The following is a 27093-nucleotide window of genomic DNA, read 5'->3' as shown; positions in this document are numbered from 1 at the left end:
TTCTTCAAGCCGCTCTGCAGTGCACCAGCGATCTGCATAAATGTGGGCAAAATCACCATCTGCCAGACTACAAAGATCACACATCTATCATCTCGTTATGAGCCCATATGACGTCTTTATGGACTTCTGAATAAGTGAGCGCCGCCTATCAAATTTCTTGACAGTAGAAATGTTACTAGTTTTTGTACATAAGTACTGTGTTAGCTTTACATGAGAATGAAAACTTACTCACATGAATTAATAGTTTCACACAAGACCTTATGTGAAGCTTTGGCATAAAGCCATGAAGACTCCTTTTCTTGATAAAAACTCTTTTTGTAGTAATAAACTTAGAATTCTTTGAATACAGCAACATGTCTGTCACATTTGAATCCTGCAGGCCTGCTACACTTCAATACTAATTCGGAACTCAGCAACATATCATTTGTGGTCCCTGGAATATCCCTAATAAACTTGGTGTGCAACTCGGGTCTCTAGTCGACAGAAGGATGATCATTGTACTCCAACTCTCGGAACACAAGTGGGAGGAAGCAGCCCAGAACCACAGACTGAAAAACAGTGCTGTATGGTAAGACATTATCTTGTCAATCTGGTCTGTGCTTCTTGGTTGTTCCTTCTCCTGTCTGAGGATATGTGTGCATGCTTCTTTGTAAGTCCTCGAGTCCATAAGAACTCAGATGGGCTGATATGTTGCTTGAGTGAGAAGATATTTGCTTGACTGTTGGTATTTGTTTATATGTACTATTCCTAGTCTGGGTATTGTAGAAGGTGGCACAGAGATACAGGCAATGATAAGCCGTGGAGCCCCCTTACTGACCTCTAAATAGGTACAACCTTTAACTTAAAATTAACTTTCTATAGTAGCTCCTGAGGAAATCTTTTGTAAACAAATGGAAAATAGTCATGGAACAAATAAGAGGGGGCGGAAGTATAGCGCACTAATGACAGAGTATGGGAAACGTACAGGGCAAGAGTATGCCTACATGGAAAGCAGCCAAAGAAATAGTAGAAGAAAGAGAAGGTAAACAAGCTGTGGGGAAAGGATTTAGTAAGCTGTTGAGAGAAACAGGCATTTCAGGAGAATGGAGTCTTAGACGAGCAAGTTTGGGAAGGATTTAGGGATAGTCACGGAGGTTGGATAAAAGTATTAATGGATTGGGAGATATGTTGGACAGTTGGATTAAGGCAAGTATAGATACGGCAGTAATGGGTTTTTCAGAGAAAGGGAATCTTTTTATAGTCTGTGTCCCCCTATGAAATGAAGCAAGTTCATGCTGAGTCTGTGGACAATCATGTGACAAATAACTACTACTGCTCATCTTGTATGTCTTGATGTTATGTAATCTGATCTTTGTTGTACGTCTTAGTCCCCTTCATACAAGTGTCAGATAGCAAAAGATAGCGGACAGTAATAATTTAAAAAAAAAAAAAAAAAAACAGCTAAACAATAAGTTAAGGAAAGATAGAAGAAGGTTTAATAGTGAACAGAAGGGACAGGGGGAGTAGTGTGTGATTGACCTTGCAAAATATTGCAGCGGTACTCTTTCTGTGAATGGAATAGAAATTTGCAATAAATCAAGTGAATTATATTGTCTTAAAAATAGGAAAGATATATAAATTTTAAGGTATATTCTTGCTGTTATTTGTGTAAATGTCAGTTCTGTGATTAGTTGGACGTGTGTGTACTTGCTAAATGGTGTTACTGTTGTGTTTTCTCTGTGAGAATGTCCTGTAGGAGAAATGAGTTGCTGATAGCCTCTATGTGAGACCTGAGTGTTCCTACTATGGGAAAATTTAGAGATACTAGTGGTTGCTGTGGAATCTGTTGTACAGCTCTAGTATTGGAAACAGGTAAAGTTTGAATGTTCTTCTACTCTTTGCTGCTCTTGGAATTCCAGAGGGAGGTGGTAGCCGTTGAATGCATTTGTATATGGAGGAGGGGGGCTGTAGTGCTTGTGTGATGCTGTTGCTAGTGTCTCTCTGCTTTCCCGGTCTGCTTTTGTCCAACACTGAGAGGGTTAGCCAGCTCTCTCCTTGTGAGCTCACCTGAGGGGTTCATTAATCCTTACACCCCTATTTAAGCTGAACTGATGCACTTTAATGCCTTTCACTTGATGTTTATTTGTTCCTGACACTCAGCCTTTTCTGGTCATTCTGTTACTCTGTTCTGTCTCAATTCTGCCCCGCTCTCTGAGCTCTGTCTGCCATTTGAGTTCTGTCTGACCTGTCTCTAGTCAGCCTTTCTGTGAAGGATTATATGGTTCTTAATATTTATATGAGAGAGACAGACTTGACCGCATGGATGGATGAGAGTTAATGACCAGTGTTCAGTCTGTGATGAATGTAAAATGTGTGATGCAGAGATTGACTGGTGATAAAAATTTCTCTCCCTCTATGCATAAGACTTAAATGACCGCTTAGAGTAGGGTGTCAATTTCAGCCACATTTTTGTTTTTCTATTTCTATGCCTTTGTATATGTCAGTGTCAGTTTTCACTGCCGTTGTGATATTCTATTCATGAACTCAGGAGTTCAAGATAAGCAGTGATTAAGTTTGCCTCCCAGTAAAGCATTTTCCGCATTACCTGCCCAGGCTTTGATAAAAAAGAAAAAAGAAGAATTGTTTAGTTTTGCTGCTCTCATTCCAGCTCAGACTGGTTGGTAACGCCCCATGGCATATTACTCAGCACACCTTCACCCCGTTGCTTGTGTTGCACCCTTTTGTGTTAGAAACACTAACTGCAGCTGGACAGAAGTTCTGAGACTTTTCGCTCAGACTTTGCTCCATAGAATGCCACTTTTACCTACAATGTGCTCTCCTCATGCCTTCTAGCATCTCTTTTCAATGGTGCACTACCTTGAACCCAGCTACTCTTCTTCCAATTGAGTACCATGGTTCAAATGGGGGAGGGAGAGACATAGGTAATCAAGGTACTGCTGATCAGTTATTTTTAAATTCTTTGCAACAAGATTCTGATCTATTTGAAGTAGAACATCAGGATGATTGTCTAGCATTGATGCAACAAGAAACTGCAGGTTTTGAAACAGTCCCTGTACCCCATTATGGCCCAGCTGACGCACAGAAAGACACACCTATCAAAAGCAGCAATGATGTTGATGCTTGAGAAATGGTGGGTGGCCCCTGGATTCTCTGTAACTGCTGCATCATTTGTCCAATCTTGCATGATCTGTGCCATAAGCAACCCAGGACAGAAGGTAAAGGTGCCACAAAAACACTTGCCTAGGCCACTCTACCCATTTCAGAGATTGCAAATTGACTACATTCAGCTCCCACCTGTTGGGAAGTATGAATATCTGCTTGTTGTTATTGATGTCTTTTCAGGTTGGAGCCCTACCCTGTTACCAAGGTAAATGAGCAGGTAACCACAAAGAAGCTAATGACTGAGGTAATCTGCAAATACTGGGTACTGGAAGGGATTGAGTCAGACAAAGGTACTGTTACGTGCACTGCTGGGATCTGTTGTACTATGTACTCCTAGCAGCACTCTCAGGGTTAATTGAGCTGGCTGGGTGTGGTAGTTCCTGCTAGCCAATCTTCTGGTTCTGTGCTCACATATAACCCAGCTCCTGTCAGTCTCTGGCTGGGTCCCCTAGGATGAGTACTCATGTTAGTTCTGTGTCCTGTAACTTGTTCCCACTCTGATCTGTGTTTGCAAGTAAGTCTATTGTGTGGCTCTGCTTCCCCAAGATTGTCTGGACACCTGTCGTCCTAGTCTGCAGTACATGCAGCCTCGTTTTCCTTCCCCCTGTTCAGGTGCAGCCTCCAGAAATCTTATGTCTTACTCCGGGTGTCAGTTGGTGTAACTGGACACTCCCTTATGTCAGCTTGTGTAGCTGACTGTCTATTCCCCCTGGTATGAGGACACATAGACTTGCTGTGTGTACATGTGAGTTCTGAGTGGAGTCTGTCTTGTGTTCCCTGTTCTCTGTCCCGTTCCTGATGCAGCTGGTGGTGTGTCCAGTGCTCTGTTCTGTCCTGTTGCAAGCTTTGCTGAGTGATTTCTGTCTTGCTGGTTCATGTCTGTTTGTACGTTTAAATTCTGTCAGTTTCTTGTCAGCCTGCTATCTGTGTCCTGTCCTGTTCCAGCCTTCTGTGTGAACTCTGTCCGGTTCTGTTGGACTCCTGGTTAGTGTAGGGACTAGCGGTATAACCAGGAGCCGTGAAGTGGCCCGCTAGCTTCCACATATTGTACAACATGTCAACCAATACCTGGTATTTACGTTCAGCTTATCTGTTTCTAGTGGTTGCATGTTGTGTGCTGTGTATCCTGTTCTGTCTTTGTCATGTGGCATGTGTATGTCTCCTGTTCTGTGGCATGGTTCCTAGGAGTCAGCTAGGGCTGAGTTCCGAATACCGCTGGGCTGCCCTTATTGGGGCAATGTTCCCCACTTAGGTAGGGCCATGCCAACCTCCCAGTAGTACAGGGTCAGTTTGCTTGAAACCTGTGTGAATCCTGTGTGACCCTGGTGCACCTGTGTGTGTACATTTCCCATTTCTGGGTGCGATCGTGTGGGCTCCCGTGCTTAGGTTGCCCACACGATCGTAACAGGTACACACTTCACAGGTGAAATAATGCAACACATCATATCTGCTCTGGGTATATCCCAGGCCTTTCACACAACCTACTATCCACAGAGTAGTGGGAAAGTAGAAAGGATGAATGGTACCCTGAAATTAAAAATACAAAAGGTGATGAGGTAAACAGGCAAACCTTGAACTGAGTGCCTTCCATTAGCCCTTTTCCCAGTTAGGTACATACCTAATAGGAAGACAGGATTGTCTCCCTATGAAATTTTTGTTTGGCAGTGTGCCCAGACTAAGCCTGTACTTTCCTCAACAACTGCAGGCACAGTTTTGGACACTGACCTACTATGTACAGTCTCTAAGTAAACGTCTGAAAGTAACACACAACTAAGTGTTCTCTTTTATTCCAGATCCTAATTCTATTGAAGGTACACATGACCTGCAGCCTGGAGATTGGGTTGTCATTCAGAGGCACATGATGAGCGTGCTGGAACCCAGATTTGATGGTCCCTACCAGGTGGGAATACCTGGCCCGGGATATATTAAATATTACTAATATGTGTATGGCAAATCTTAAGAGCAGTGAGGATATACTGCATACCTGCCTGTTAACAGTACCTACCTCAATTTCAGTATTAAAAAGTGTATCCTCAGTAATTCATAATGACACCAAGGTAGAGGACAGTGATATCCAGAATTTTGTATATATATATGACTACTGTCCAAGGTGCCCACAAGTAGAACTCACCCAGTGGGCAAATATGACCAAGTTTCGAGTTAGACAGGTGGCGGGAGTAGAAGTCTGTTATAACTTCACCTGCAACAAGTCTGAGATAGGGAAATGTGCACAAATATCCCTCAACCAGGTGTCAGCAACATCTGATTCCATGATATTGTGTAACCAAACAAAATGCCAAAGTATAACCAACTGTATGAAATGTAACACCGTAAAAAGTCCTAGTCACTTTAGACATGTCAAGTTACCTACAGGCTAGGTCTTTTCTTGCAGGAATATTACATATACACTGTATCTACATTCCTGCAAATATTACAGGAGGACCATGTGCGCTGTGCCATCTAAGTATTTTTATGTATCAGAAGCCAGAACCTCTGCACAGAAGTAAGAGAGAGGCAAAAGGACTGGATGAGAACTGTGAAGGACCTCCAGCCTTTCTAAGTAATTCAGAAGTAATAGCACTAGGAGCTTCCATAGTGGGAGTATGGGGCTTGGGCGAGTAATAAATGGGATAGCATGTGACATGAACAAGGCTCTGAATGCTACTTCTCAACCCCTGGACTTGTTGCTTCTTTATGTACAAGGGGTGTGTAAAGCCACTTTACAGAACAGGGCCACAACTGACTACATGCTGCTGGCCTTAAATCCCCAGTGCGATTCTGGGAATGTGCTGTTTTACTTTGACTAACAATGTAGAATCCATACATAAAAAGATACAGGGGATACAGAGCATAGTGCAATCAATCAAACAGGACAAGGATCAGGAATGGTTTGATTGGTTGTTCGGGTTCTGGTTCAGCCTATCTTGGCTCTGGCAGTTGTTCAGGATTGTATGCGAGGTAGTGGTCATTTGTATATTGTTATGTTGCTGCATACAATGTATACCTTCTTTAATGTTTCTATGTATGGGATGTTTTGGGCATACCAGAAACAGTCTTGATAAAACCCTTCGCCTAACCGCGCGTTAAACAGAAGGAATAATAATGCCATCTGTTATTGTACCCTGTGATAATTATGTTTTCTTTGTATTACTAGACATTTGATGTTACCAAGTACAAAGAGAAGCAAGGAGACTTCAGGACGCCTACCTGTATGCGAGATAAAACAGCCACTAGAGAGTCGGTGACGGTGGGAATCGGGCAGAAAAGCAGAAGAAAAATAACAGGACAAGCCTCACAGGGGTAAAGTAGAACCCTGAAATGGAACTGTAACGCAATGTCGCCAAGAATCTCCAGATGAACAGTTTTAAATGGGGGAAATGTTAAGGCCTCAGTCAGACGGGTGTTTGTTCGCTGCGCATGTTTTGTGCGTTTGCAATCCGCATCTAACAAAACCAATGATTTTCAATGGCAGAGGTCACATGTCCAAATTTTACATGCGCAAAAAATTTGCACCTACCAAAGATAGAATATATCGGTGTTAATGGACGTGGTCACGCGGTTTTTTATGCAGTGCGGTCTTTTTTATGCGTGAATAAACGCATGTAAAAACGCCCATCTGACCGGGCCCTAAGACGGAAGGTCTGTTACTCGCCATTTTGTCTTGTCTCATACTAACTCTGAAGTTTAGCCCAATTCTGTTCTCAGCCTGAGATGAGGATTCATCTGGGGGTGCAGCCATTCCTTTGTGATCTCAGAATTCCACAGGGGAAATGTTACAGGTTTTTGTAGATAAGTCCTTGTCTGTTAGTTCCAGATGAGAATGAAAACTTACTCACATGAATAGTTTCACACGAGACCTTATATGAAGCTTTGGCATAAAGCCATGAAGACTCCTTTTCTTGATGAAAACTCTTTTTGCAGTAATAAACTTAGAATTCTTTGAATACAGCAACATGTCTGACACATGTGAATCCTGCAGGCCTGCTACACTTCAATACTAATTCGGAACTCAGCAACATATCATTTGTGGTCCCTGGAATATCCCTAACAAAGTTTACAGAGTTCACCGTACATACTGCACATGCACACGGTATGAAGTTCAGAGTCCACAGTACACACTGCACACGCATGTTGTATGAGGTTCATGAGTCCACAGTACACACTGAACACACATGTGGCATGAAGCTCATGAGTTCACACTGCACTCGCACATTTTATGAAGTTCAGAGAGTCCACAGTGCACACTGCACATGTACGTGGCCAGAAGCTCATGAGTCCACAGTACACACATGACACACACGACATGAAGCTCATGAGTCCACAGTAGACATTGCACACACATGTGTCACGAAGCTCACAGAGTCCACAGAACATACATGACACACACGTGTCATGCGGTCCACAGTACACACTGCACACATACATGGCATGAAGTCCAGAGTACAGACATGACACACGAGTGGCATGAAGCTCACAGAGTTCACAGTACACACTGCACATGCACGTGGCATGAAGCTCATGAATCCACAGTACACAGTGCACATGCACATGGCATGAAGTTTACAAAGTTCATAGTACACACTGCACACGCACATAGCATGAAGTTCATCCCCCTCCTAGACTCCCCCCAGCCTTTCACCAGCAACCCAACCATTACAGTAGCCTTATGGCACCGCAGTGTGCCATTCATCATCTGCTAACGGAGTGTTATGCCAGCTTTGTGTGGCGCTAATATTCGTTAGCTGCGTTGTGATTACATTATTTAGCTTCCCCGACCAGACGACACTGGCAGAGGGTGCAGTTGCAGCCAGACCAAGGCTCCTCAGACACATAAAAGGGCTGCAGTAAAGTGGGGCTCTGTGAAAGATTTGGAATTGAGGCTCAGTAGCTTTAATCCCCTCCTCTGATCCCACATATCTTGTAACTGCTTTCTTAAAGGGGAAACAGAAGAGGTTATAGTGGACAGAAACAGAGGTTGCTCAAAGTGGAGAAGCCATTTATTGGTGTTTGCTTTAGTGCTGGGATTTCTTGCTAGGAGAGAGGAACAGGGAGGTGCTCGCAGGGCTGCTGCAGAGAGCAGAGTCTGAAGTACGCGCTTGGAGGGATTTTTTTGCATTTAAAAATATTTAATACAAATATATACATATTTCCCTAAAACAAACCCAGAAGACTGACACACTTTCATGATCAATGACATTTCCAGCCATTAAAGGGATTGGCCACTTACTAACAGTCTTGATTTCAAATGTGTCCTGATGTCCCTAGCTTTCAAGCCACTGCCTATAGCTTGGCTAGCCTCCTATCCCTTCCATACAATGGCAGCCCAAGGACATTATCATACTGTCACCATTGAAACAATTCACCATAGGTTGCAATCGTATGAAAGGGACAGGAGGCCAGATAAGTAATGGAGAGGGCCTTAAAAACTAGGTACATCAGGACACATCTGCAATCAAGACTCTATTAGTAAGCTAAAGTGTTGAGTGAACTTTTGAAAATTTTAGTTTCATTTCATAAAACTTTAGGAAAAAGTTGGGTTCCATCCAAATGAATGCGAACCGAGCCAGGACTTCACCAATACCGCTAAAAGTGGCGTACCACACTGTCTTCTTCTCCAATAAATGTATGTGCTCTATGAATAAAGGTGATTATTCTGAGGAAGAAACCTACATAAATGGGGAGAACATACAAACTCCATAAAGATCTTGTCCTTGGTTAGATTTGAGCGTAGAATCACATCACTGCAAGGCAAGAGTGCTAACCAGTGAGAGAGCGGGAGGAGGAGAGGGAGGAGGAGGAGGGTCCTGTGGCTCACTTGTTTGCACTGCAGTCCTGTAGCGCTGAGGTCCTAAGTTCAAGTCTGACCAAGGACAACATCTGCATGGAGTTTGTATGTTCTCCCAGTTCTTGTGTGGGTTTCTTCTTCAGAATAATCACCTTTACTTTTAGAGCACATACATTTATTAAGGAGGAAAAGAAGAATAGTTTTAATGATTTGGCCAGGAGGAACTGCTCAAGGTTTGGGTTCAAAATTTAACCCAAAACAAGGTTCGACTGTTTTGGTTTGCTCAATACTAGTAAGCAACATAAATCCATCATTCCCACATTTTGCGAGGACTCATCTAAAAGTGGCCAACCCCTTTAAGGGTCATACAGAGGTGTAATTGAAGCTCCAGAGCACCAATGTAAAATGGGTAACAGGGCTCCCACCTATCATGTGCCACGTGTACCATTGTTGTCTTCTTATGTGGCCGAGGGGCTTGAGTGCCAGACACTGGGTGTGACTGCTACCTACTTACACTATAGCCACAGTATGTCACTGGGATCATGTATAAAAAATGATGTGGAGGAGAGGCAGTGATATCATAACATGCAACCAATACTATTGTGCTTTTGAAAAAACTGTTTGGAAACCTAGATTTGGCTCTCCATTGGTAGCCATGGGTCAGTACTGAGCTAGTGCATAGTTGGGTGGAGACCCTTCTCTTGGGATGTCTCTTAATAATTCATCCCACATCCCACCCTAACCTTCAGCCTCTGGATGAACCATTGTGAAGTCCACGTTCTGGATCTGTTATTACATTTACAGGTGTAGACAGGCTTTGAGGTGATAAGACACCCTTATCGGTATCATAGGGACTCAGCAGATGCTGGCAGTTGTATTACTTGATGCTTAGGAGTCAGTTCTTGTTGAGGAATGCAGAGCGTTGGCACAATGAAGAAGGTTTGAGGTTATTGCTTGGTAAAATTCTTGAAGAACATTATAAGAAGGGTCACAAAGCATCAGGCTTACTTTATCTTCCATGACAATGTTATAGTAAGAGCAGTAAGTATGTAGAGCAGGAGTCGGGGTCACTGGGCACCAGGAAATAAGCAGAGTCACCTCCATTGACCATCCTGCCCCTCCTCCAGGCATTACGGCTTGAGGTTACAATGGCACATCATCATCACTGTGCTCTGCAGACACCTGGAAGTCCCTCAGGATCTGTGATACATTCTCCGATCCTTGACCTGACAGATCATCCAGCTCCGAATCTGGGGTCACTTCCGGAGTAGCTAAGGATGTAGGGTCATCAGGAATCATGGAAGGGTCAGGAGATGGTGGAGCCTTGGGAACCGGTCTCTGGGATTCCTTTCGAGACAATGTACGACTAGCATCACGAAAACTGGCAAAGGGTGGGCGTAGGCGAACTCCCGTCTGAGCGGTTCCTTCAATGGCTTTTTGCAGCTAATGGAAAGAGAAGACAATTTGGAGTGACTTAGACTGACTGTTTTGGTGAGACATAGATACGACCACTAAGTTCACATCCAGAGGCACCTCACTTCTTATTTTCTGCAAATTTCAAATCTGTGCATGGAAAGCGTCCGCATGGAAATGACCGCAGCGCAGAGCGCTGTTCGAGCCACTACTGCAGATCTTGGACCAGATCTGATGTAGAGTAAGTGCGTCAAATCAGGAGAACCCCATGAACATCAGAAGTGAGCTGCCACCAATATACCTTACCGTTTATATATTAGGGGGGGGGGGCACATACTTTGTTGAGAGTGCCCACATACTTTTTCTGTGTGGGGTACATACTTCTCAGGGGGCACACATACTTTTTAGGGGGCAAGCCAATGGCAGCCACTCCCCCAAGTCTCAGCTCAATTCTCTGCTCTCCACTTAGGTGGGAATTGTGATGCAGATCTGCAGCAGAGTAGAAAGCAGAGAATTAGGGCTTCGACCCACTACTATTGTGAATGGTGGCTCCTGTGTTATATATATATATATATATATATATATATATATATATATATATGTGTCTCCTCTTAGTGTAATCCTCTCTGTACAGAGAGGTGAGGAGGTGAGCTGTGACTATTGTGGATGGTGGGTGCAGTGTTATCTATATATAGGTGTCTCCTATCAGTGTAACCCTGTCTGTACAGGGGGGGAGGAGGTGAGCTGTTACTATTGTGAATGGTGGCTCCTGTGATATCTATATATAGGTGTCTCCTCTCAGTGTAATCCTGTCTGTACAGGGGGGGGGGGGGGGGGGGAGGCGAGCTGTGACTATTGTGAATGGTGGGTCCTGTGTTATCTATATATAGGTGTCACCTCTCAGTGTAATCCTGCCTATACAGGAAGGGGAGGAGGTGAGCTGTGACTATTGTGAATGGTGGATCCTGTGTTATCTATATATATGTGTCTCCTCTCAGTGTAATCCTGTCTGTACAGGGAGGGGAGGAGGTGAGCTGTGACTATTGTGAATGGTGGTTCCTGTGTTATCTATATATAGGTGTCACCTCTCAGTGTAATCCTGACTGTACAGGGAGGGGAGGAGGTGAGCTGTGACTATTGTGAATGGTGGATCCTGTGTTATCTATATATATGTGTCTCCTCTCAGAGTAATCCTGCCTGTTATGATAATGAGAGGACAGATGAGAAGTTTCCTTTACAGAAAGTGTCAGACTATTATTAGGGTTAGTGGCCAGTGTGCAGGGAGGGGAGGAGGTGAGCTGTGACATCACACTATTATTAAGCTTAGTAGTCAGTCTAAGAACTGCAGGACATTTGGAATTTTTTGAAATATAGATTGTGACATTGAAAATCATGAACAATTATTAACAAGTTTGTTTAACTTAAAAAAGGACATTTATTGATACCCATCTGACCTCTGCAGTGGGATCGTGGGGTACTGCTGTGATGCTAATGGCACCCAAAGGCTTGAAAATGGCCTCCAGGTCTGCCATCTACAGTGTTCTATGAGGCCCTGCCAGAGGAAGGGTCTCCAAGACCAATGTAATACACAGCAATGCTGAAGTATTGCTGTGTATTACAGGAATGATCCCTCTTAAGCCTTATTCACACGGGCTACAAAATGGCATGTATGTGAAGCCGATGGTGTCCAATGGGCTCTCTCACATGAGATGTTTTTATAGCCTCAAAGAACCCATTGGAAACCTTGAGCTTCATATACATGCGCTTTTATAGCGCTACAAAGTTGTGCAATTTTGTAGCCCAATTGAATAAGCCTTCATGACATTCGAGTCCCCGAGTGCTGCAAAAATAAGCAGGAGAGAAAAGGTGGAAAAAATGGTAACTAATATTTAAAAAAAGTGAAAAAATGTTGTATGTTTCCAAAAATGGAATCCGTGAAGACCAGAAGTCATCCCAACAAGGGAAGCCCCATGGAGCCAAAATATTCTGCTGCTTGGGGGTAAAAATAGCAGCACATCAAAAGTGTCTAAACGTTGCATCGCCGTTACCGCCGACCGGAAAATATAAGCACATTACATATGTTGCATGCTGAACTCCTCTGGCGTAAGCGGACTGATGCACGTATCTGCGCAGTGGGCGCTGCTTATTGGTGTGTTGTAAGGCTTATTCAGATGACCGTATTTACGCACATATAACGCGATCGTGCAATATTGGATTTCAATGGCTTCATTCACGTGAGAAAACCGCATCCGCTCGATCTTTCTCGGCCGCATATTTTACACCTCGCTTTCAGTGAAGGCATACGCCGTGTGACGGAGCGCAGGCGGAGCGCGTTAACGCATGCTCTCTGCCTGCACATACAGAGCACGCGCTCGTAGAATATGCTTACGTGAACGAAGCCACTGGAGTCCAGAAGTTCTATTCACTGCGCACATTTTTTGTACATAATCCATTTGCGTGAATCCAGCAGTATAAAATACTTTATATATCAACCCCAAAACGCTGCCATTAAAGAATACAGCGCTGGCGATGGGACCGGACTCCCAATCCGAGGTTCATGAAGCTGAAGCACCATAGAAAGAGAATATTAGCTGCTTCCTAGTTGTCATTGCATCTTGGACAGCGTCCCGGTTTATACTCCCGCCACACGTAAGGCCGCCCTCACACGGGCGTGTTCAGCCCTGTGCTAAACGCTGTACCAGGCATTCATTTCAATGGGGCGGCTCACACAGGGCTGAGAACGCTGCATGTTCCATCTTTGGGCATTTTCAGCTGAGTCTCCTATTGAAATGAATGGGCTGAAAAGGTAGCGTTTTGCAAACGCCCTATGCGAGGGGGGCCTAAAGCTCCATCCGAAACGCTGCAGATCTAGAAAACACATGCTCTTAGACGCCATACAGTAGCCTCCCATGATGCACTGCAGCAGGCCGTAGCTGCTGTATTGTACATGCAGTGCTGATAGGTTGCAGACTTTGGAGGGCAGCTTTGGCTGTGACTGGAGTAGACATCCGGATAAGTAACCTGCGGGGTGAACCTGTAGGAATCTTTTTAGCAGCGGTCTTACTCCATGTTTACCCATCTCTACGCCTTCTTTACCTCCTTCAGAGCGATGACTCCTCTCAGCTTTCCTCCACTGGTGATGTATGCCTGGCTGAGACCAAGAAGAGAGAAGAGCGTGTGCGTCTGGAAAGGAGGACAAAACCACATAGACCATTTAACACAAAAACATTCAAAAATTCCCCCATAAAATATAAATCAAAATAATTCTGACCACCTGTCCATCCGTGAGTGTGTCACATGCTCCACCCCTGATCACATAATAGTGACATCATCAAAGGTCCTTAAACATAAAGGATGCAGAGCCTGATAGCACCCGTGTGCTAACAGGACCTGTAATTATGTCAATGTCATGTGATCAGTCACCTGGGCTCTGTGTCTGTGAGTGAGCTACATGCTTCGCCTCTGATCACATAGAATCATAGACTGGTAGAGTTGGAAGGGACCTCCACGGTCATCGGGTCCAACCCCTGCTCAGTGCAGGATCACTAAATCATCCCCGACAGATATTTGTCCAGCCTTTGTTTGAACACTTCCATTGAAGGAGAACTCCCCACCTCCAGTGGTAACCTGTTCCACTCATTGATCCCCTCATTGCCTAGTATCTAATCTTTGTCTCCTCCCTTTCAGTTTCATCCCATTGCTTCTAGTCTTTCCTTGTGCAGATGAGAATAGGGCTGATCCCTCTGCACTGTGACAGCCCTTCATATATTTGTAGACCGCTATTAAGTCTCCTCTCAGCCTTCTCTTCTGCTAAACATTCCCAGATCCTTTAACCGTTCCCCATAGGACATGATTTGCAGACCGCTCACCATCTTGGTAACTCTTCTCTGTACTTGCTCCAGTTTGTCTATGTCTTTTATAAAGTGGGGTGCCCAGAACTGGACCCAGTATTCCAGATGAGGTCTGACTAAGGAAGAGTAGAGGGGATAATCACCTCACGTGATCTAGACTCTATGCTTCTCTTAATACATCCCAGAACTGGACCCAGTATTCCAGATGAGGTCTGACTAAGGAAGAGTAGAGGGGATAATCACCTCACGTGATCTAGACTCTATGCTTCTCTGAATACATCCCAGAATTGTGTTTGCCTTTTTGGCTGCTGCATCACATTGTTGACTCATGTTCAGTCTGTGATCTATTAGTATACCCAAGTCTTTTCCCCATGTGCTGCTGCTTAGCCCAATTCCTCCCATTCTGTATGTGCTTTCTTCATTTTTCTTGCCCAGATGTAGGACTTTGCATTTCTCCTTGTTACATACCATTCTGTTAGTCGCTGCCCACTGTGCAAGCTTTTCTAGATCTTTTTGAATCCTTTCTCTCTCTTCCCTAGTGTTAACTATCCCTCCTAGCTTTGTGTCATTGGAAAATTTGCTTAGTTTCTCATCAATTCCCTCCTCCAGATCATTTATAACAATGCTGACCCACACTGGGCCCAGGACAGGTTATGGCGAGTGGTTCAGCAATTACCTCCGCTGCTTCCTTCAGTATCCTAGGATGTAATTCATGTGGACCTTGAGACTTACATTCATTTAAGTTAGCTAAGTGTTCCCTCACCATCTCTGATGTTATCACAGGTCTTTCATCCTGTGCAGATTACTGGCGGACTACATTCCCTACAAAACTCCCGGCCTCAGGTGCTATGGAATACTAACAACCATCTGTCTGTAGGTGAGTGACTGTGTGAGTTACATGTGAAGATGCCATAATCATGGGATCAGTCATCGGGGCTCTGAGCTCCACCCCTGATCACATGACGGTGACGTCATCACAGGTCCTTCACTTTATTGAAAGCCTGCAGGATCGGACAGCAGACGCATACTAACAGCTGTGTGTACGTGTGTCATGTGCATGTAGCAGAGCTGCGTGTGTATGTGATGTACATGCAGTAAAGCTGTGTGTGTCATGTGCATGTAGCAGTGCTATGTGTGTGACATGCTTGTAGTAGAGCTATGTATGTGATGTGCGTGCAGCAGAGCAGAGTGTGTGTGTGTGTGTGAAGTACATGCAACAGAGCTGTTTGTGTGTGACCTGCATGTAGTAGAGCTGTGTGTGTGTTACATGAATGTAGTAGAGATGTCCGTGTGACATGCATGTAGCACAGCAGTGTGTCTGACATGCATGTACAAGAGCTGAGTGTGTGTGACATGCATGTAGCAGAGCTGTGTGTGTGACGGCATGTAGCAGAGCTACATGTGTGACGTGCATGTAGCAGAGCTTGTGTGATGTGCATGTTGCAGAGCTGTGTGCATGACATGCATGTAGCATGGTTGTGTGTGATGTACATGTAGCAGAGCTGTGTGTGACATAAATGTAGTAGAACTGTGTTTGTGACATTAATGCAGCGGATCTGTGTGTGACATGCATGTAGAAAAGCTGTATGTGTATGACATGCATGTAGCAGAGCTGTATGTGTGACGTGCATGTAGCAGTGCTGTGTGTGACATACATGTAGGTGAGCTGTGTGTGTGACATGCATGTAGCAGAGCACTGTGTGGGATGTGCATATATCAAAGCTGTGTGTGCGACGCTCATGGAGCAGAGCTGCGTGTGTGTGATGTGCATGTAGCAGAGCTGTGTGTTGCACATGTAGCAGAGCTCTGTGTGTGTGTGCGGTGTGTGACATACACGTAGTAAACCTGTGTGTGCATGATGTACATGTAGCAAAGCTGTGTGTGTGTGACGTGCATGTAGTAAAGCTGTGTTTGATGTGCATGTGGCATAGCTGCGTGTGTGATGTGCATGTAGCAGAGCTATGAGTGTGTGACGTGCAGGTAGCAGAGCTATGAGTGTGTGACGTACAGGTAGCAGAGCTATGAGTGTGTGACGTGCATGTAGAAGAGCTATGTGTGTGACGTGAATATAGTAGAGCTGTGTGAGTGTGACATGCATGTAGCAGAGCTGTGTGTGTTTGTGACATGCATGAAGCAGGGTTATGTGTGTCATGCATGTAGCAGAGCAGTGTGTTTTACATGCATGTAGGGTAACTGCGTGTGTTTGATGTACATGCAGCGGAGCTGTGTGTGTCTGTGATATGCATGTAGCAAAGCTGTGTGTGTGACGTTCATGTAGCAGAGCTTTGTGTGTAAGGTGCATGCAGCAGAGCTGTGTACATGTGACATGCATGTAGCAGAGCTGTGTGTGTGACTTGCATGTAGCAGAGCTGTTCGTGACATGAATGTAGTAGAGCTGTGCATGTGTTTCTGGCATGCATGTAGCAGAGCTGTGTGTGTGACATGCATATAGCAGAGCTGTGTGTTTTACGTGCATGTAACAGAGCTTGTGCGTGTGATGTGCATAAAGCAGAGCTTGTGTGTGTGATGTGCATGTAGCAGAGCTATGTGTGTGAGTGCATGTAGCTGAGCTGTGTGTAAAATGCATTTAGACAGAGCTGTGTGTGTGACATTCAAGTAGCAAAGCTGTGTGTGTGACGTGCATGTAGCAGAGCTCTGTGTGTGCCTGTGATATGCATGTAGCAAAACTGTGTTTGTGTGACATGCATGTAGAAGAACTGCGTTTGTGTGATATGCATCTACCAGAGCTTTGTGTGTGTGACGTGTATGAAGCAGAGCTGTGTGTGTATAATGTACATATACCAGAGCTGTGCAACATGTAGCAAAACTTTGTGTGTCTATGATGTGTATGTAGCACAGCTCTGTGTGTGTGATTTGCATGTAGCAGTGCTGTGTGTGTTGTGTTTGTAGCAGAGCTGTTTGTGATGTGCATATAGGAGAGCTGTGTGTGATGTAAATGCAGCAGCGCTGTGTGCATGACGTGCATGTAGCAGAGCTGTGTGCGCGACGTGCATGTAGCAGAGCTGTGTGTGCGACGTGCATGTAGCAGAGCTGTGTGTGCAACGTGCATGTAGCAGAGCTGTGTGCGTGACGTGCATGTAGCAGAGCTGTGTGCGTGACGTGCATGTAGCAGAGCTGTGTGCGCGACGTGCATGTAGCAGAGCTGTGTGCGCGACGTACATGTAGCAAAGCTGTGTGCGCGACGTGCATGTAGCAGAGCTGTGTGCGCGACGTGCATGTAGCAGAGCTGTGTGCGCAACGTGCATGTAGCAGAGCTGTGTGCGCGACGTGCATGTAGCAGAGCTGTGTGCGCGACGTGCATGTAGCAGAGCTGTGTGCGCGACGTGCATATAGCAGAGCTGTGTGTGTGACATGCATGTAGCAGAGCTGTGTGTGTTACGTGTATGTAGCAAAGTTGTGTGTGTGTAACATAGATTTAGCAGAGCTAAGTGTGTGACATGCATGTAGCAGTGCTTTTTGTGCGACGTGCATGTACCAGAGCTGTGTGTTTGTGTGACATGCATGTACCAGAACTATGTGTGTGTGACGTATATGTAGCAGAGTTGTGTGTGTGTGTGACAGGCATGTAGCAGTGCTGTGACGCCTCTTCATCCTGGCTCTTATATTCAGATCATTTTGTAATATCTTTTATAAAATGTTTGTGATTCCCAACATAGAACAAATCCCCTCTTGCTACTGGGAAACCATCAGCAAGCTGCTCTTGTCTGTCTGATTCCTTAATGACCTTGCAACGCTCATTATTTAATACATTATTACCCAATGGGAGTATTCCTTCTTGATCCGGACTGAGCTGAGCTATGGGGCAAACACAGATCCCATTTGTAGTGGATATGGGTTTTAGAAGATCTGTCGACAGAAGCTGACCTACTTGTTGATAGTTTCCAGGTAGCAGTATACTTTTATCTCTACAAAAATTAGAGAGAACATTAAGAACAGATAATAAAGGTGGTGAGTCATAGAAAGCCCTGGCCGTACCTTATGGAGGGATGTCCTCTCCACAAGCTGAAATGGTGAGGGGTCAATGAGACAGCTATCGAAGGAGGCCACCTTCCCGAGCTCCTGCTGCTCCCAGACTGCAATCTGAAGACGTGAGAGTTATTGTCACCAAGTCTGCTGGATACGGAGACTGGTCATCAAGTATCTCCGTACTTGGCTCTGCTGAACTGCTACGCCTGGTTCATTGGCCTCTGCGGGGCACTAGTCATGGTCCCTGACCCCTCCGGATTCCATCTAGTCCTCCTCCTTGCCCCTGGTTCAGCCCTACTACTTATCTCAGAGTCTACCAACCTCTCCATCCAATTCTACTTTCTGTCCTGGACCAATGATTTCACACCCAATAAAGAACAATGGTCTCTCACTCCATATACACAGAAAAACAGTATTACGCTATTCTTACATTTAAATGTGAGCAAAACAGTGTAAGGAAATGTATTCTTATATAAAATAATTGTCTGATGTTCATTCAGCATGCTGCATGTCGAGAGCCAGGAGTGGCCATATTGGAACTCAGGGAGGTAAGCCTGCCTGTTCCCCAGCAGGAGCGCGCATATATATGAGAGAGCTGAGCTAAGTGCAACATCAGATGATCCTGACCTAGAAGAATGGCATGGAGGACAAGACTTGACACAACTCTTACCTCTTCTGGGGTCATTGTGTCTTCCAGGTCACATTCCTGCAGACAGAAAAGAAGAGACCTCTTGAATTCACAGCTGTTTCTTTCATGGAGGGTTTGAGGAACTTTCCCCTTGCCTCCCAACCATCCTGAATTCTCTGGGATGGTCCCTGGATGTGGGACTCTGTCCCATCCCACCCCCATCGAGACACAGGAAAGGAATCCTTTGCTCGCCTGAACTAGTCATCTGCAGATTCCTGATGTGAGTCCTCACTACACTGTAATACCACACAGTAATACTACACGGTAATACTACACAGTAATACTACACAGTAATACTACACTGTAATAGTACACAGTAATACTACACGGTAATACTACACAGTAATACTACACAGTAATACTACACTGTAATACTACACTGTAATAGTACACAGTAATACTACACAGTAATACTACACTGTGATACTACAAAGTAAAAGTAGACTGTAACAATGCACTAAAATAGTACAGAGTAATAGTAAACTGTAATACTACACAGAAATAGTACACAGTAATAATGCACAGTAATAGTACACGTTAATACTACACAGTAACTATACACAGTAATAGCACACTGTAATAGCACACTGTAATAGTACGCAGTAATAATAGTACACAGTGACAGTACACAAACATAGTAAACTGTAATACTACACGATAATAGTACACTGCAATAATACACTGTAATATTTAACTGTAATACTACGCAGATATAGTACACTGTAACAGTACACTGTGATACTTCACAGTAATCGTACACTGTAATAGTACCCAGTTATACTACACTTTAATAGTACACTGTAACACTACACAGTAATAGTACACAATAATATTACACAGTAGTAGTACACAGTAATAGGACACTGTAATAATACATGATAATGGTAAACTGTAATAATACACTGTAATAGTACGCTCTAATACTACACAATAATAGTACACAATAATAGTACACTGTAATAGTACACAGTAATAATACACAGTAATAGGGCACAGCGTTAATGCACAGTAATGGTAAACTGTAATAGTACACTGTATTACTATACTGTAACAGTACACAGTAATACTAAACAATAATCGTACCCACTACTAGTACACAGCAATACTACACAGTAATACTACACAGTAATACTACACAGTAATACTACACAGTAATAGCACAAAATAATAGCACTCTGCCAGGCTACACTATAATAATACACATTAATACTTCACTGTAATACTACATAGTAATAGTTGACAGTAATAATACACTGTAATAGTACACAGTAATATGCCATAGTAATAATACACTGTAATAGTACACTATAATACTACAAAGTAATAGTAGACCGTAACAATGCACGAAAATAGTACAGAGTAATGGTAAACTGTAATACTACACAGTAATTGTACACAGTAATACTACACTGTAATAGTACACTGTAATAGTATGCAGTAATAATAGTACACAGTAACAGTAAACAATAGAAAACTGTAATACTACACTGTACTACACTGTAATATTACACATTAATAGTACACAGTAATAGTACACTCTAATACTACATAGTAATAGTACACCATAATAATACACTGTAGTAGTACAACGTAATACTACACAGTAATAGTAAACTGTAATACTACACCGTAATAGTACACTGTAATACTACACAGTAATAGTACACTATAATACTACACAGTAATACTACTCACTACTACACTTTAAAGGGGTTGTCCCGCGCCGAAACGGGTTTTTTTTTTTTCAACACCCCCCCCCGTTCGGCGCGAGACAACCCCGATGCAGGGGTTAAAAAAGAACACCGGACAGCGCTTACCTTAATCCCCGCGCTCCAGTGACTTCTTACTTACCCGGTGAAGATGGCCGCCGGGATCTTCTACCTCCGTGGACCGCAGCTCTTCTGTGCGGTCCATTGCCGATTCCAGCCTCCTGATTGGCTGGAATCGGCACGTGACGGGGCGGAGCTACACGGAGCTACACCGAGCCCCATTGAGAAGAGAAGAAGACCCGGACTGCGCAAGCGCGGCTAATTTGGCCATTAGACGGCGAAAATTAGTCGGCTCCATGGGAACGAGGACGCCAGCAACGGAGCAGGTAAGTGAAAAACTTCTTATAACTTCTGTATGGCTCATAATTAATGCACAATGTACATTACAAAGTGCATTAATATGGCCATACAGAAGTGTATAGACCCACTTGCTGCCGCGGGACAACCCCTTTAATAGTACACAATAATACTACACAGTAGTAGTAGTAGTACACAGTAACAGTACACTGCAATAATGCACTATATTAGTACACTGTAATAGTAAACTGTAATACTGCACTGTAATAGTACACTGTAATACTACACAGTAATAGTACTCACTACTACACTTTAATAGTACACAATAATACTACACAGTAGAAGTAGTACACAGTAATAGTACACTGCAATAATGCACTATATTAGTACACTGTAATAGTACACTGTAATACTACACAGTAAGGGCTCTTTCAGGGCTTGGCTTTGCGCAGTATAGGTGTGCAAAAAAAGTGTGGCTAATCTGCACTAAAAATCGAATAAACGGGCAAATTGCATGGAGAGAGAAGGGAGGATCACTCTAATCCCCCCCCCCCCCCTTCCACCCATTATCTCAGGGAAGATCTTTAACCCTATCTTCTTTCTCTCCCTGCTATGGGGAAATTTCTTGGGGAACCCGATGCTGGGGAGAAAGGTAGAGGGAGTCCCCGCTGTAACATTTAAAGCTGGCTGCCCAGAATCACCTTTTAAGTGTCCCATTATAAACTCCTGTTAGTCCCTGCAGAGATTAAGAGAACCCCCAGGGGGATGAACTGAACCCTCAGGTCTTCCCATCCCCCCCGCGGGGACTAACAGTAGTTTACAGCTGGACATTTGCATTGTGCTTCTGAGTGTAGCGGCGCCACTGCTGTTTGGAAATGCCTCGGTTGGCAGAAGCCGTCCTTATGACTTGTAATCTTCCTTTCCTAGCTTCAGACACGGCTAAACTCCTGCCATAGGAGTCTATGGAGACTTCTGCGCATCACGCACCAAAGACAGGTTAGATCCCATCGTGTCACACAGCATGCCCCCTAGATGCCAGCTTGGCCCACGTGTGCCAAATCTTTGATAGGTGTGAGATTTGGTAAGCCATTGGTTCTAAAAGACGCTAATGTTTTCATGTGCCTGTTATGCATAAAAGCAATGCCCATGCGAAAGAGGCCTAACACTAATACTACACAGTAACACTACACAATAATACTACACAGTAACACTACAGAGTAATACTTATACTACACAGTAACACTACACAATAATACCACACAGTAACACTACACACTAATACTACACAGTAATGCTAATACTACACAGTAACACTACAGAGTAATACTTATACTACACAGTAACACTACACAATAATACTACACAGTAACACTAGAGAGTAATACTTATACTACACAGTAACACTACACAATAATACCCCACAGTAACACTACACAATAATACCACACAGTAACACTAATACTACACAGTAACACTACAGAGTAATACTTATACTACACAGTAACACTACACAATAATACTACACAGTAATACTAATACTACACAGTAACACTACACAGTAATACCACACAGTAACACTACAAAGTAATACTTATACTACACAGTAACACTACACAATAATACTACACAGTAACACTACACAATAGCACTACACAGTAATACTAATACTACACAGAAATACTAGAGTAATACTAATACTACACAGTAATACTAATACTACACAATAACACTACACAGTAATACTAATACTACACAGTAACACTACAGAGTAATACTTATACTACACAGTAACACTACACAATAATACCACACAGTAATACTACACAGTAACGCTACACAATAATACTACACAGTAATACTAATACTACATAGTAACACTACACAGTAATACTAATACCACACAGTAACACTACAGAGTAATACTTATACTACACAGTATCACTACACAATAATACCACACAGTAATACTAATACCACACAGTAACACTACAGAGTAATACTTATACTACACAGTATCACTACACAATAATACCACACAGTAATACTAATACTACACAGTAACACTACACAATAATACTACACAGTAACACTACACAATAGCACTACACAGTAATACTAATACTACACAGAAATACTACAGAGTAATACTAATATTACACAGTAATACTAATACTACACACTTAGGGCGAGCACCCACTGGCGTTTGCGTTCTCCGCGGGAAAAAAACGCAGCGTTTTCGCCGCGTTTCTCGCGGTTTTTCCGCGCGTTTTTCGCGGCGTTTTGCGTTAATTTCCATTGACATTCATGGGTGCATTAGGAGAAAAATAGGGACACATATGCAACTGACAGTTCCTATGTTAAAAACGCAAACGCAACGCAAAAAAAACGCCAGTGGACAGGAACACATGTTATCTCTATGCCTGTGCAGGAAAAACGCAAAACGCAAAACGCAGGTAAAAAAACGCCAGTGGGTGCTCGCCCTAATACTACACAGTCATACTAATACTACACAGTAAATGCTACACAATAATACTAATACTTCACAGTAACACTACAGAGTAATACTGATATTACACAATAATACTACACAGTAATACTACACATTAACACTACACATTAATACTACACAGTAATACTATTACAAAGTCATACTAATACTACACAGTAACACTACACAATAATACTAATAGTGCACAGTAATACTACATAGTGATACAAATATTACACAGTAATACTAATGTTACACAGTAACACTACACAGTACTACTATACAGTAATACTAATACTATACAGAAATACTAACACTACACATTGACACTTCACAGTAATACTAGACAGTAATATAAATACTACACAGTAACACTACACAGTAATACTACACAGTAATACTAATACTGCACAGTAGGACATCACAGTAATACTATTACACAGTCCCACTAATACTACACAGTAACACCACACAGTAATACTAATGCTACACAGTAACACTACACAGTAATACTAATACTACACATCAACAATACACAGTAATACTAAGACAACACAGTAACACTACACAGAAATACTAAAACTACACAGTAACAGTACAGAGTAATACTAATATTACACAGTAAAACGACACAGTAATACCAATACTATGCAGTAATACTACACAGTAACACTAACACTACACAGAAACACTACAGAGTAATACTAATATTACACAGTAATACGTATGCTACACAGTAACACTACATAGTAATACTATACAATAATACTAATACTAATACAGTAATGCTACCCATTAATACTAATACTACATAGTAACAATGCACAGTAATACTACGCAGTAATAATATTACACAGTAATACTTATACAACACAGTAACACTTCACAGTAATACTTTACAGTAATATTAATACTACACAGTAATACACGCTAACACTACACATTAATACTAATACTACACATTAATACTACACAGTAAGATTTCACAGTAATATTATTACACAATCATAATAATACTACACAGTAACACTACACAGTAATACTAATAGTACACTTTAATACTACACAGTAACACTACACTGCAATACTATCACTACACTGTAAGACCTCATAGTAATACTATTACACAGCTATACTAATACTACACAATAATACTAATACTACACTTTAACACTACACAGTAATACTACACAGTAATACTACTACTACAAAGTAATACTAATACTACACAGTAACACAACACAGTAATACTAACATAACACAGTTACACCACACAGTAATACTAATACTACACAGTGACACTACACAGTAATACTAATAGCATACAGTAATACTACACAATGATACAACACAGTAACACTACACAGTAATACTACACTTAACAGTAATGCTACACAATAATACAACACAGTAATACTAATATTGCACAGTAATACTTCACAGTAATACTACACAAAAATACTAATACATCACAGTAACAGTACACAATAATACTACACAGTAATACTAACGCTACACATTAACACTACTACACAGTCATACTACACAGTAATACTACAATGTAAAACTAATACTGCACAGTAATACTAATGCTTTACAGTAATACTAATATTACACATTAACACTACACAGTAATGCTACACAGTAATATGAATACCACACAGTAAGACTTCACAGTAATACTATTACACAGTCATACTAATACTATACAGTAATGCTACACAATAATACTAATACTTTACAGTAACACTACACAGTGATACTATACAGTAATACTATAGTACACAGTAACACTACACAGTATTACTAATACTTCACAGTAACACTACAGAGTATTGCTAATATTACATAGTAATACTAATCCTACACAGTAACACTACAAACTAATACTACACAGAAATGCTAATACTACACAGTAACACTACATAGAAATACTAAAACTACACAGTAATACTAATATTACACAGTAACACTAATACTACACAGAAACACTACAGAGTAATACTAATATTACACAGTAATACGTATGCTACACAGTAATACTATACAATAATACTACACAGTAATACTAATACTACACAGTGACACTATACAGTAATACTACACAATAATAATAATAATAATAATAATACAACACGATAACACTACACAGTAATACTAATACTTAACAGTAATACTACATAATAATACTACACAGTAACACTACAAAATAATACTATACAGTAATACTAATACTACACGTTAATACTACAGTCATACTACACAGTAATACTACACAGTGACACTATACAGTAATACTACACAGTAAAACTAATACTGCACATTAATACTATACAGTAATGCTAATGCTGTACAGTAATACTATTACTATACATTAACACTACAGAGTAATACTACACAGTAATATGAGTACTACACAGCAAGACTTCACAGTAATACCATTACACAGTCATACTAATACTACAAGTAATGCTTAACAATATTACTAATACTTTACAGTAACACTACACAGTGATACTACACAGTAATACTATAGTACACAGTAACACTACAGAATAATACTAATACTGCACAGTAACACCAAGCAGTAATACTAATACTACACAATAACACTACACAGTATTACTAATACTTCACAGTAATACCACAGAGTAATACTAATATTATATGGTAATACTAATACTACACAGCAACACCACACAGTAATATTAACACTACACAGAAACACTACACAGTAATACTACACAATAATACTAATACTACACAGTAATGCTACACAGTAATCATAATAATAATACATAGTAACACTACACAGTAATACTAATACTACACATTAATACTGCACAGTAAGATTTCACAGTAATACTATTACAGTCATACTAATTCTACACAGTAAGACTACACAGTAATACTAATACTACACAGTGATAATACACAGTGATACAAATAGTACACAATAATACTAATGCTACACAGTAACACTACACAGTACTACTAGACAGTAATACTACACGGTAATATGAATACTACACATTAATACTAATACTACACAGTCGGACCTCAAAGTAATACTATTACACAGTCCCACTAATACTACATAGTTACACTACACAGTAATACTACACAATAATGCTAATACCACGCAGTACGACTAATACTACAGAGTAACACTACACAGTAATACTACACAGTAATAATAATACCACACAGTAATACCAATACTACACAGTAATGCTACACAATAACACTACACAGTAATACTACACAGTAATATTAATATTACACAGTAACACTGCACAGTAATACTCCACAGTAATACAAATACTACATGGTAATACTAATACTACACAGTAAGACTTCACAGTAATACTATTACATAGTCATACTGATACTTTACAGTGATACCACACAATAATACTATGCCGGCGATCTCCCGATGAATTTTCGGGAAGGGCTTAAAAATATAAGCCCTTGCTGGAAATTCATCCAGAAATGTGTAAAAACAAAAAAATATATATATACTCACCTGGTCCCGGCAGACGGAGTTCAGCGCGGCCGGCTGGCAGTTCTCCTGAACTGCTCTAAGTAGTATACAGCAGCCGGGGATTTAAAATCCCCGCCTGCTGAATGAGCTGCCTCTGATTGGTCACAGC

The 27093-nt window shown here is 41.9% G+C and overlaps 1 protein-coding gene across 1 annotated transcript in view; it reads right to left on the bottom strand.

Annotated features, from left to right (window-relative positions):
• Positions 1 to 8899: 8899 nt before the first annotated feature.
• Positions 8900 to 27093, bottom strand: part of CLCN1 (chloride voltage-gated channel 1) — a 306841-nt gene continuing 288647 nt past the window's right edge. The window contains exons 20-23 of the mRNA XM_066601497.1: positions 18869 to 18904; positions 18208 to 18312; positions 13457 to 13543; positions 8900 to 10390 (exon numbers count right to left, since the gene is read on the bottom strand). Of these exons, the coding sequence (XP_066457594.1) occupies positions 10091 to 10390; positions 13457 to 13543; positions 18208 to 18312; positions 18869 to 18904 (528 nt within the window). The 3' untranslated portion in view covers positions 8900 to 10090. The remainder of the gene's footprint in view (positions 10391 to 13456; positions 13544 to 18207; positions 18313 to 18868; positions 18905 to 27093) is intronic.

Source organism: Eleutherodactylus coqui, chromosome 4 (assembly GCF_035609145.1).
Source record: "Eleutherodactylus coqui strain aEleCoq1 chromosome 4, aEleCoq1.hap1, whole genome shotgun sequence".
Taxonomy (NCBI): Eukaryota; Metazoa; Chordata; class Amphibia; order Anura; family Eleutherodactylidae; genus Eleutherodactylus; species Eleutherodactylus coqui.
This window is presented reverse-complemented; position numbering and strand designations above follow the sequence as displayed.